Raw genomic sequence first — 12,834 nt, 5'->3', positions numbered from 1 at the left:
TCCATTTTGAGGGAACTTGGTGTTAGAGGCACTCAACCTCCATGTTTATGGTGTGATAATCTAGGTGCTACCTATCTCTCTGCTAATCCAGTTTTTCATGCCAGGACAAAGCACATTGAGATAGACTTTCACTTTGTGAGATAAAGGGTTGCCAAAAAGCAACTTGAGATTCGTTTTGTGCATTCCAGAGATCAAATTGCAGATGGGTACAAAACCTTTGCCCACTAGAAGCTTTGAAGATTTCAAACATAATCTCAACTTGATGAAGTTGTGATTAAGGGAGGGTGTCAAACAACCTGTCACGTTACATCTATGAGCCGGATCAGGGTTCTGCACCAACCTCATGCGCCGCACCAGGAGTCTTCATATCTTGGTAGAAAATAGGCTAGGTAGTTAGTTGATATCTTTCTATTGTAACCTACTCTATCCCTTCCTCTCCAAGTCTCCTGTAAGATCTCATGTCCTCCATCCCCCAAAACCCAACTTCTGCGCCCGCGACCGCGTTGCCCCCGTGGGCGGCCGGTCGCGGCCAGCCTCCTCCCCCGCGCACCTCTCCCTCCCCCTTCCTCCCTGCCGCCGTCGCCGGCGCCCGCTGCGGGCCTGGCCCCAGTGACGCTGGTGGCGGCAGCCCCCGGCCTTTCCCCTCTCGGGTGTCCTCCGGCGCGGGACGGGGCGACCCCGGGTGGTGCTTCTAGGCGGCGGCGGGGGCTCCTGGCGCGAGCGGGGGCGTACTTCTGGTCGGCGACGTCGCCGTTGGCGGCGGGGCGACGCGGCGGCGCGGTCTGGCGGCGCCCACTCGGCCCAGATCTGGGCCCTTCGGGCCCCATCTGGGCCTGGGCGGGCTGGCGGCGGGGTGGGTCTGCTTCGTGGCTTCTGGGAGGCGGGGGAGCGGCGATGAGCGGCAGGGTGCTGGCGGCGCCATCGCCGGCTTGCTGCAGCGTGGCGGCGAGGCTTAGCGGGCCCGTTTCGGGCCTGGCCGGGAACAAGCGCAGTCAAAGGGCAAGGAGCTCCAATCAGCCGAGACCAAACCCAAGCTATTGGCGCAGTCAAAGGGCAAGGAGCACCGAGTCCACACCAAGAAGAAAGGCCACACGCAGCCGAGGCTACAACACGACAACGGCATCATCGGTAAAAGCGCAGCAAGGAGCCGAGTCCACACACACCACCGTGATAGCAGAAGGGAAACTCTGGTACCTACAGACCACACCAGGAGACGACAACAACAGTGAAAAAGCAGAGCATCCACACCACCACAGACAAACCACTCGTCCCTAGATGCTGCATTATTGAATCACAAGCCAATTCTCTCAAGATGAATATCTGAGGATTACCAATCACAAGCCGATACTTTCGTTTAACAGCCACAATTGAAATCTGCGAGATCATACATAGTTCCCAACTAGCACACGCGAAAAAGTCTGAAAATGGAAACACGACTCAAGTCTGTCTTACAATATGCACACACAAATAGCAGTACATACGTAAAGTAGTTTGAATGTGGAAACATAAATCGCTCGCAGTCAGTCTCACGATAAGTGCCGTCTTATTATCACAAATGATAAGCACACAATGGCACGAACCTAGCAGCAGTAGGCAGCAGTAGTAGCAGAAGTGAAGCACTGTAGTGGAGGTAGCAACAATTGGTGGAGACGCACGGTTGGACATTCCGGAACAGCAGAGGAAACCCGGACTGTACAGCAGATCAGCAGCATTGAGTGAGATCCAAGGCCGCCTTAACTCGTTGGTGAAGCATCTTCATTCCTTCCTTGACCTGCATAACCAACACCATATCACATCACCATGTTAAACTAGTACGATTAGATATGGGGAACATAGCAAGTAATGGTACACTAGTTGGCAGGTGATTGGTGATAGCTCACCTACATGCACATTTCCTGACCAGAGTAGCAGGTCAATCTCGGAGGGAATACTTCGCCCGTGAGATCAGTATCCCTTGGATTGTAGAACACTGACGCAGGGATGTCAAGAAGTCTCTGCTGATCTCGAGAAAGACTAGATACTTGATGGACGTGAGGAACTCAATGCCAGCCGGCACCTCCGTCATGCTGCTGAGGTTGACTAAGTATAGTTCCTCCAGGCTCGCCATGGCACCTTGCTGTATCTCTAGCCGACTCAGACTAGCCAGGTCTCTTAGTTCGAGAACCTTTAGCTTGGGAAACCACCCCGTGAGAAATGCCAGCTGCTCTCCGTTGTATGCTCTTGTGAAACGTAGCTCCGTCAAGTTTGAAAACCGAGAAAGGGATGGTAGGGGGTCTCCTCTCAGCTGTGACCAATATAGAACCAATGAATACAAGTTCTGTCCCTCTACAGCTTGGAAGAGAGGAGACTCGTCCAACGCCCCTTCTGCTAGTCGTCCTCTCAGACTTAGCTTTTGCAGGCTTGGCAGGCAGACATTCAGCGAGAGAACCTCGTCCTCGTCACTTGCATTCACATATAAGTTGGACAGATACCTCATCTGAATTAGAGACTCACCGATGCGTCTACAGTAGATTCCCTTCACATTCAATAACCTTAAGCTTCTTAGTTGCCTTAGCTCACCTAAATGTCTAGCAGACTCATCCTGTATTTCCAATGCTTGAAGAGTCTGTAGTTTTTTTAGATTTTCAAGACCTTTGGGGATACAGACACCACTCCAAGACTGAAACTCTCTACAACCTGGAGCAATTATTTTATCAGAAAATAAGTGTCTGAGCTTCTTCAGTTTCACAATCCCACTAGGCAAATCACGTATGTCAGATCCATGAAGGTCTAATGTCAACAAATTAGAAAGCTTCTCAACAGACTGCGGGAGCATCTTCACTTTTGAATGGCGCAAACCCAAATGGCGGAGATTAAAAAGATCCCCAATAGCATCTGGAATCTTCTCCATGGGTAGACCACTCAATTGTAGCACTGTCATATATCTTGACGTCGTGCATAGCAGAGGTAGTAAGGTGCATGATGACTTGCTATCGCCAAGTGTAATGACAGTCCGAAGTTGGTGCACATTGGAAAGTGGCTGCTCAATATCCTTCTTTAGTTGAAGCACCAACCGACGTCCATCCATCTGAAGAGACCCCCCACACTGATCCTCATAACTAGCACCAAAACAGTTCTTCTTGCACAAATCAACTGCCAGTTCACGTACGAGATCGTGCATTCTGAATTTCTTCACCCTACCAAACGAGTTCCTCTCAACAAGTTGTAGCATGTTTCTGTCAACCAACTCTTTTAGATAGCCTTCTGCCACTTCTTCTAGTGTGCTTTCACCCCTCTCCTCGATGAACCCCTCAGCGATGAATAACCGTACAAGTTGTTTCCTTTTGAAAAGATAGTCTTCCGGAAATAAGCTGCAGTACAGGAAACAACTTTTTAAGTATGTTGGGAGGTAGATGAAGCTCAGATGCAAAACATTCCTTATGTGGTCCAGACTTGAATTGTTAATTATCTCCCAGCTTAGTTGATCATTTATTCTTCTCCATTCTTCCACGGTTTTCTCACGCGCACTCAAGAGGCTACCAACTGACACAACAGCAAGAGGCAAGCCTTTGCACTTGCTAACTATCTCCTTGGATGATGGCTTCAATTCTGTAGGACATTCATGATTTGTATCTCTTGGAAAGGCTTTCTTACAAAAGAGATCCCATGCCTTGTCTTCTGGTAAAGCTTTCAATGTTAAGCTATGTCCTTGAGAGGCAAGTGCGGCAATGCTGGCTTCCCTTGTTGTAAGTATCACTCTACTGCCCTTATCATTATGAGTAAGCATCCTTGACAAATCATGGAATGCTTCCAGATCCCAAACATCATCCAATATGATCAAGTACTTTCTTTGCTCCAGATATTTCTTTAGTGTCTCTTCAAGGCTCATGATGTCCATGGACAGAGTGCTACATAGAGCACTAGCATTGTCTTTAAAAAGTTCTTTGATCATATTTCTCAAGACATCTTCTCTAGAATAAGTTTGAGAGATGGAGACCCAGGCATAGCACTGGAATTTCTCCCTCTCCCTCTTGTAGACATTTGCAGCTAAAGCAGTTTTACCAAGACCTCCCATTCCGAGCAGAGCTATCACAGAGCATTTCTGATCATCACCCCCCAACCATTGCTCGAGTTTTTCTCTGTTTTTATCCACCCCCACTAGATCTTCTTCATCAATTAAGCGTGAAATGTTTGCTAGCTCTTGGGATCTCTTGACAATGTAACTGAGGTTGCTAGAATCGCCGTTGTTTATCATGGGAACCCAACGGTTTTTTGTCTCTGACAGGTGTGAAAGGTCTTTCTCCAGTTCCTTCACTCTGAGAGCTATCTGATTCAAACAAAGCAGTGATCTTGGCTTTTTGAACCCTTTCTTCAGGAAGAAACAACAACCTATATCATGTTCTCGACCAACTAGATACAAGTACTCATCCACCATATCCTCCATCACATGTGCTACTTTGCGTACCTCCTCTAACCAGCCCTCATATACTTGATTGCTGCGGTTTCGAATGTCCATTTCACATAGAACATCATGCATTACCCGAAGCTCCCTGGCAACACGACCCATGCTACCCTGTAGCTCCAGTAGTTGTGCCCCGAACTTTGCTAACTGTACACTGGCCTGGTCTGCCGCTCCTTTTGCCAAGGCAATTCCAATCTTTTTAATGGCTAGAAGGATCACAATCTCCGCCATTACTTTCTGAGGCTTGTTAATGCCTCGTTGGTTGGTGGCGTCCTAGTTGTATACTTTCCTCAGTATCATCAGAAAGTTCACTGCAAAATGAAGTGATGTATTAATTAATCTGCTAGTGCATTCTGGTAGTAGTAAGCACTTGCCAAAACACTTCAAAACTCTCCAACAATAATGGAAAAGTGTAAGCAGAAGCCGTTAAAGTAATCCTCCTAAACTCTTATTTCATGTTGTGAACCTATCTAATTCTAACCCGCATGATCCAACAAAACAGTTCTTATGACAAGCAGGCCCATGAGAATCTAAGAACACTTGGGACTGTGCTATAGTCAACTGCGGCAAATTTGATGTTATTACCAGACAAGAGTGACACTCAACCAAATAACTAGCCATGCTTCTGTATAGGAACATCTCAGGTTAAAATGCCCCAAACTCAACGCTTCTGTATAGGAACATCTCAGGTTAAAATGCCCCAAATGTTGAAATTTGGACCAAGACAAAGAGGGAACCAATCCGGCATACCTGCCAGATTGCCAAAATAAATATTTCATTTTCAGAGAGTTAGCTAATCTAAATGTTATGGGTAACTTAGTTCCATGCTTACCTCAATATTATCAATCTAATACTATTTCCAGATGTATGGACAAACAAATAAATGGCTATACTTGTTGATTAAGTTGCAAGAAATATGTACTGCAATCAAGAAAATTAATAAGTAAACAAAGCTATATTCTATTAGGAATCATTATGAACAACTATGCTACAGATTAATTTGTGAATCCAAGGGAAAGAATGGGCGGCAACTAAAACATGAATATACCCTCACACTCGCCAGACCTTGGTGTTGTCAAAAATTAAGAAGATCGGCCAGACCTTCCTGGAGAAATCTTTATTGTGCTTAGGAATCTGGAAGAAATGGCAATGCAATGCATTAAGTCACAAAGTATACTAGGCTTGCTAACTTGAAAAGATACATCAGGAGTTTTTTTGTTTGCACCAAGGGAGTATATTGTTCTTAATCAAACCTAAGATCGATAGCCAGAAAATTAGGAAGGACAACAAACCTGCCCAGATCTGATCGGTGTTGGTGAACCTGCCTTGTTCGTTTCTGAATCTGAAATTTGAACCAAGACAAAGAGGGAACTACTCCCGCATACCTGCCAGATCACCGAAATAAATATTTCACTTTCAGAGGGTTGGCTAGTGTGATAGTTATGGATAACTCAGTTCCAAATTTTCCTCAGTATCAATCTAATAGTATTTCCAGATGTATGGACAAACAGATAGCTATAGTTGTTGATTGAGTTGAAAGAAAGATGTATCGCAATCAAGAAAATGAATAAGTAAACCATCCTGTTCACTTTATTGAGGAAAATGTTGCTTTAGGAGGAATCAATATATCATTTCAATAATCAAAACGACATAAATTATTCAATTAAAAGCAGCCATCCTGTTCACTTTAGGAGATCCTCACAAAACAAGAATGTTGCTTTACGAGGCTAGAAATCCCCACATTATGGTAACTACAATGCAAGAGCATATGCTAACTGCGAAGTATGCCAGCAGTAACAAGCATTATGAACAACTATGCTATAGATTAAATCCAGATTATTTGTGAATCCAAGGGAAATAATGTACATCAACTAAAACCTGAACATACCTTCTTGCTTGAAAGATCTTGTCGTCCTCACAAAGAAGCTCGTCCTTCCAGGAGGAAATTATATTGTGTTTATGGTGCTGGAAGAAATGACAATCCATTAGTCACAAAATATACTTTTTTTTTACTGATTTTAAAAGATAGAGCAGGAGTGGTTTTTGTTTGCACTAAGGGAAATTGTCGTGAGGACAGCCTAAGATAGCCAAAAAATGAGGGAAGGACGATACACTTGCCTCGTAATGGCTTAGATCCAATCAATGTTGGGGACCTCCTTGTGCTTTTCTGAATCTGAAACCATAGGAATAATCTCATGGATCCTCACAAAAAACTAGGGACCTCATGACTTGGCTGTTGAGGTTGTCAACTTGTCATCGAAGCTTAACCATGGAGCTCCTGAACCCTCATGGGGCCATAGGTACGACTGAGAGCGTGCTAGCTTGTTGTTGATGAAACGTAGCTGGATTTGATCTTCAACTTGAAGAATCCTCCTTCCTTTTACACATCAAAACCAGAGAACCACCAGCATACGTGGCTTCTGATGGGTGGCCGCCTAGTTGTATACTTACTCAAATATCAATAGAATGACCACTGCAACATGAAGTGAGTGCTGTATTAGTTAAACCGATAGTGTGTTCTGCTAGTACCAAGCACTTGCCGAAACACTTTAAAACTCTCCAACCACAATGAAAAAGTTAAATAAACAGAACATTTCCAAAAAATCGTCCCAAACTCTTATTAATTGTTGTTAACATAGCTAACTCTAACCCACACAATCAAGCAAAGATGTACTTAGAACAGGCAGGTCAATGAGAAATTTAAAACACTTGGGACTGTGCAATTGTCCACTGCAGCAAACTTAATGTTATTTACTGACCACCACAAGTGACATTGTACAAAATGACCTATCATACATGCTCTTCCGTACAGGGGCAGCTCAGCTTAAAATGGCCCAAATGTTTAAATTTGAACCGATCAAGTCAAAGTGGAAATAAATCTGATATACTCCCTCCATCACATAATACAAGAGCGTTTTCAAAAACGCTCTTATATTATGAGACGGAGGGAGTACATGCTACCTCGCCCGGTATCAATATTCTACTTTCTATAGCTGGTTATTGTGAGTGTAACAGGTTATTTTCTAAATATCTATCTAATAATATGTCCAGATGTATGGAGCAAATAGCTACAGTTGTTTAATTAAATCAAACTGTTAGTTTATTGTGCTAGTAGCAAGCACTTGCCAAAACTCTCCAACCACAAGAGAAAAGTGAATTCAGAAGAATCTTTCAAAGTAATCCTCCTACAATATTATTTCATACTGTTAATTTATCTAACTCTAACCCACATAATCAAACAAAACCGTTCTTACAACATGCACGTCTGTGAGAATTTTAAAACACTTGGCATTCTGCTACAGTCAATGGAAGAAAACTTCATGTTATTAGCTGACAAGAACGAGTGAACTTGACAAACTAACTGACAATGCATGCTCTGCTTCCCTGAGGGGCATAGCAAGTTAAAACAGAATATTGAAATTTTAACCAACTAAGAAAGTGCAAACCAATCTACTTGCCAGGCCAGCTGACAGTTGGGTAATGTGACAGCAGGCCAGCTCACCAATAAATATTGAATATTCTAATTTCAGAGAGTTGGCTAATTTGACAGTTCCCTACTTTCCTCTACATATTCCTAATAGCTAGAGTTCTATATTGAGTTGCAAGAAAGAAAGATGTATCGAATCAAGAAAATGAATAAGAAAGAAATGCCAACGAAAGCGATTTTAGAAAAAGGTACTTTAGGAGATCCTCACACAACAATAATTGATCCAGAATCTCCTGCAGATGTGCTGTTAAGCCTCAGAAAATGCTCATTGTTTTTGGGAAATAAATGTTCGGAAGCTGAAGGAGCGGCGGTGGCGTCTATTTCAACAGTGGAAACAGTGGGCTTCAAGACTAGTCCGACAAGTAATTATTTATAGGTGGGAAAGAGGTGTTGATAAGTGTGTAGTCCAGGCCATAACGACTTACGCCATGAGCCTATTCAAATTTTCAGCTGGATTGTTCTGGTGGGGTGAGGAAGGAGATAAGCGCCATACTCACTGGCTCGGGTGAGAGAAGTGGATCAGGAAATAAGAATCACGGTGGAACTGGGTTCAGAAAACTATGCCTTTCTACCCAGGCTTTACTCGCGAGAGTAACCCTGTCTGCTTGGAATTCAGTTAGCTGCTGCGTAAGTACAGAGAAAGCCAAGGCTCTGACTTGTCGACAATACCCCTGTGGTTGCGCAGAGCAACTGCAGCCCAGTAGTCAACGCGTTATATAAAGGAAATCTTTCTGCGACCGGCTGCATTATATAAAGGAAACAGGCTGTTACTCCAGGAGTTGCAACGATTCAGATTTGAGAAGATTCATCGCCAAGCAAATGGAGCAGCGCGCGAGCTAGGACAGTATGGTAGGAAGGTGTTGTTTGGTGGTGTATTGCAGGGCTCGGTTCCAACCTTTGTGATTGTAATACCCAAACTATATTTCCTAATTAACACACAACAGCAGATTCAAAGAAAAACAAGAACGTTGACTTTGCAAGGCTAAAAATCCCAACACCGTGGTAACTACTACCTCTAAAGAAATATAAGAGCGTTTATAGATCACTAATGTAAGAACATATGCCCATCATGTGCTAACTGCAAAATATGTCAGCAGCAACAAGCATTATGAACAACTATGCTACAGATTAATTCCAGATTATTTTCGAATCCAAGGGAAATAATGGACGTTCAACCAAAAGCTGAACATACCTTCCTGCTCGCCAGACCTTGTCGTTGTCACAAATTAAGAGGCTCGTCCTTCCAGGAGAAAATTTATTTTGCGTACGGTGCTGGAAGAAATGACAATCCATTAGTCACAAAGTATACTTCTTTTGCTTACTTCGAAAGATACTTCAGAATAGTTTCATCGATCCTCGCAGAAAATTAAAGAAACCTTGTGCTAGGCTGGTCTTGTTGTATGGGCGAGAGTGTGTAAGCTTGTTCCTGTTGACAATAAGCTGGATCTGAACTTCAACTTTGGATGTCCTCCTTGCTCCTATTACCCATCAAAACCAGAGAACAACAACTATACCTGGCTTGTAATGGTAAGCAGAACTGCTTATTTTTGCATCGAACTAGCTATCTAGGAAATTGACAAGAGAACTACGAACAAAACCAAATTAAGGGGAACGCACCTGGCTTGTAGTTGATGTAGATCCGAAGGGATTTGAACCTGTGGTGACCTCCTCCTTGTGCGCTTCAGGATCTGAAATCACCAAAACAGTGTCATCGCTTGGTGAGAGTGGGGAATGCTAGTCTAGTTGTCGAAGCCAACAAGAAGGAACCAAATTAAGCTGTTGCAATGCTCATGTGTTTCTGAGAGCCCTTTAGACTTACGTACACACCACACGTTATTGCAACCCAACAATTGCTCTTACCAATGCTCTTGAGATTTACTACCCTAAACTTTGGAGAACAACAAGACAAGTGAGCAACTGAAGGAAGGCAGCAGGAAGCATCTTTGCTAATATAAACATTGGAGAACAGGACAAGTGAGTAACAATGAAAACATGTTACAGTTGTGCTATTACACATAGTATACTATCTGTCACCACTGGAATCATTGTTACTAACTAGACAACTTGGGGTCCATGATAATAATTAAACATGGTAGCGGTGCTGGCAGGCACGGTTAACAGGGAAAAACTAATCAGAGTAAGCAACTCAAGATGCTGAACTCTGTTCATTGTTCACGGACGTACGGTGATCACTAATGAATACTAAAATGTGCTTTATCGAATTTACCGATAGTATTTGATTCCAGTAGATGATAAACTAGTTAGCATCTGGTTTGGTCCCATGGTAGCCACTGGACACGTTTCGTTATGTCAGTGGAAGCACCATCAATCGAGTAAATAGAATGAAAAAACCACTCGTGGAGCTCCTTGTGTGGCATACGCAGAACACTACGCAACCGAACGAGAAAGCGGGCAGACCTGAACACAACACCACGCTAAGCCCCGCCAGCGCGCCCCGCGACGCACGCCAAGATCCAAATCCAGCAGCGCCGGCTGGAGCCAGACGCGCCCGCCACCGCCCGGATCCGCCCACAACGGCCAGCCACGCGGCCGACCCGCCACCGTCGCAGACCCATGCCAGCGCGCCGGCGCGCAGTGGTGCCCCGTAGCAGCACCACATCTCGGAGCTCCACGCCCGCCCGCGACGGGATGTGGCACGAAGAGACGAAGGGGACCCCGCCGCCTGTGTTTTGATTTTCGGCCGAAAAAGTGGATTTCGGCCATCTCGGCCTGGGGCGAAAAATATATTTAGGCCGAAATTGTTTAAATTTGGCAAATTTTGGTCAAATTTAAGTCAAATTGCAGTCAAAATTTGGTCAAATTTCAGCTGAAATTTTTGAAAATGGCCGAAATTCGGCCATCTCGGCCTAGGGCGAAAAAAAGCTCAAACCGAAAATCAAAACACAGCCCGCCGCCGGCTGGGCTTCGCCCGGTCGCACCCTATGGCGACGGCGAGGGGACGACGCTGGAGGGCGTTCCACTTTGTGACTCTGTTTTGAAGTTCTTGACTCGGGAGAGATGCCGCCTCTCTCTCTCTCTCTTGCGAGGAAGCACCTCTCCCATCTCGACTCGTGCCAGTAGCCGGCTCTCGCCCCTCTCCATTCTCTTCCATGGGCACACGAGCATGAAGAGATATACTTCTTTTTCTTTTGAGTTTTTCTGATGGAACTGCCACAAACGAGGTCGAACCGTGCTACCCAATGGATCTAGACTTTGAACTACAATCCAGAACTATGGCGGTAATTAAGCTTAAACAGAGCTCTGGAAAAAAAAGGCATCTTCCACATTAGCAAAAAGGAAGCATCCCGGCAGATCCAACAAAGACTTGAGAGGATTAGCGAAAAGAGCAAATCCAAACTTGAGAGGAGAGATTTAATCAACACTAACCAGGATGGAGCGGAGACCCAAGGCTTTGGCTTCAGGGATATGCTTCCGCTAGCAAAGCTCTGAAAGATCGCAAGTAGCCTTACGCTAGCTGAAGTAGCCTTACGTTTGATCTTGTCTCCTCGCTCCGCTGAAGTAGTCTTACGTTTGACCTTGTGATCTTTCAGAGTTTGTGATGCTTGCAAGGCGTTCCTACTTGCTAAAAAAACTGGGACTTCTGACTTTTGAGGCTCTCGAGCACCTAACACTCCACGTGAGCGACAACGACGATCTAATTTTAAGCGACAGCCTTTCAACCCTCATTGGCCCCGGCCGCAAATTCCGCCGGCTATTTGCAACTTTTCTAATGCCTCTTCCTTTCTACTCCGTCATTGGCCCCAACCGAGAGAGAAGAGAGAGTGTGCGCGCACGTGTGAGAGATGTAATGTAATGTATAACTAATAACTAGGTTAATGCATGATACTTAAACTGCATCCTCCCGTCCAGCCCATGTGCTAAACCCTTGTCGATCAGAACGAATCAAGTGTACTTACTGTAGTACTCCCTTCGTAAAATAAATATAAGAGCGTTAGGGCATCTCCAACGGCAACCCGCAAATTTCCTCCCGCATTTGTCCACGGACCGGGGGACCAGTCCGCAAACACGGATGCGGGAGGCCGCCATCCAATCGTATCATGTATATGTCCGCCAGTAAATTTAAATTCAATTGTACGCTGATCCACACAACGCGCCGGATCACATCCTCCATCACATCCAAAAAGAGGCAAATCTGCTTAGTTTTTACATGCCCAAATTCAAAATAACATCAGTCTCGCAGTCCGTGCATTTCTGCCCTGCCATACCGGCAATCCCAGCAGGCTGCTCCCTGATCAAGGAGGTGCCATCGCCGCCGTCTAGGCATCCTCCGTGTCGGCATCTACGTCCGCCTTTGCCGCGTCCTCATCGTTGCCGCCGCCAACTCATCTTTCTGCCGCTGCAACATCTGGTAGCGGACGGATTGCACAATCATTCTAGCGCCGGCGTCCAAAGAGTTGACATTCAAGGTCAACATCTTGATGTCCTCCGCATTGGTGGCGATCTTCACCCTCTTTTCCTCGAGCGCAGCCTTCCTCTTTTCGATCATGGTTCTCCTCTCTTCGAGCTTGATCTTCTTCTTTGTCGCCTCCATCAACTATTTGAACCTCTCCTCCTTGATGTTCGAGCGCCTCACGCATGCCTCCTTCTTCTTCACCAAGATGTTCTCAAACCTCCCCATCAGCTTGGCCGCCGAACCTTCTCACTTTGCCCTCTCCTCCTCCCACTTCTTGCCCCGTAAATTTCTTCTAACCTTCTTTGGTGGTTCTTGGGTTGGGTCGGTAGGGTCACCGGTTTCTTCCTTGATGGCTTGTGCGGCGGTCTTGGCAATGAAAAGGTTCCACTTTGGCTGCCCATTCAACTTTAACCAACAATGCATAACTAAACTAAAGCATATCCGCACTAGTAGAAAAAGGGTCTAATGTTCAGCTCATTAGTCCCCGTTTGT

At 45.1% G+C, this 12,834-nt stretch overlaps 1 protein-coding gene across 5 annotated transcripts; it reads right to left on the bottom strand.

Moving 5' to 3' along the window:
* Positions 1 to 1,258: 1,258 nt before the first annotated feature.
* Positions 1,259 to 11,605, bottom strand: LOC109772086 (disease resistance protein RPM1). Of its 5 annotated transcripts, none has more exons than XM_020330783.4 (10): positions 11,316 to 11,605; positions 9,546 to 9,616; positions 9,305 to 9,442; positions 9,121 to 9,200; positions 6,560 to 6,914; positions 6,330 to 6,406; positions 5,734 to 5,826; positions 5,507 to 5,575; positions 1,885 to 4,752; positions 1,259 to 1,771 (listed from the first exon to the last, which is right to left on the bottom strand). In XM_020330783.4, exon 9 carries the CDS (start codon positions 4,670 to 4,672, stop codon positions 1,913 to 1,915), a length of 2,760 nt encoding a protein of 919 aa, XP_020186372.1. In that variant the 5' UTR covers positions 4,673 to 4,752; positions 5,507 to 5,575; positions 5,734 to 5,826; positions 6,330 to 6,406; positions 6,560 to 6,914; positions 9,121 to 9,200; positions 9,305 to 9,442; positions 9,546 to 9,616; positions 11,316 to 11,605; the 3' UTR covers positions 1,259 to 1,771; positions 1,885 to 1,912. The 5 variants fall into 5 exon arrangements, with proteins under 5 accessions (XP_020186372.1, XP_073359523.1, XP_073359524.1 ...); XM_073503422.1 differs by having other exon boundaries at positions 1,264 to 1,771; positions 1,881 to 4,752; positions 9,305 to 9,465; positions 11,316 to 11,601; XM_073503423.1 differs by having other exon boundaries at positions 1,264 to 1,771; positions 1,881 to 4,752; positions 9,305 to 9,446; positions 11,316 to 11,601.
* Positions 11,606 to 12,834: the final 1,229 nt, after the last annotated feature.

Source organism: Aegilops tauschii, chromosome 7, assembly GCF_002575655.3.
Source record: "Aegilops tauschii subsp. strangulata cultivar AL8/78 chromosome 7, Aet v6.0, whole genome shotgun sequence".
Taxonomy (NCBI): Eukaryota; Viridiplantae; Streptophyta; class Magnoliopsida; order Poales; family Poaceae; genus Aegilops; species Aegilops tauschii.
Note: the sequence above shows the minus strand (reverse complement) of the source record. Positions and strands in the feature narration are given on the sequence as shown.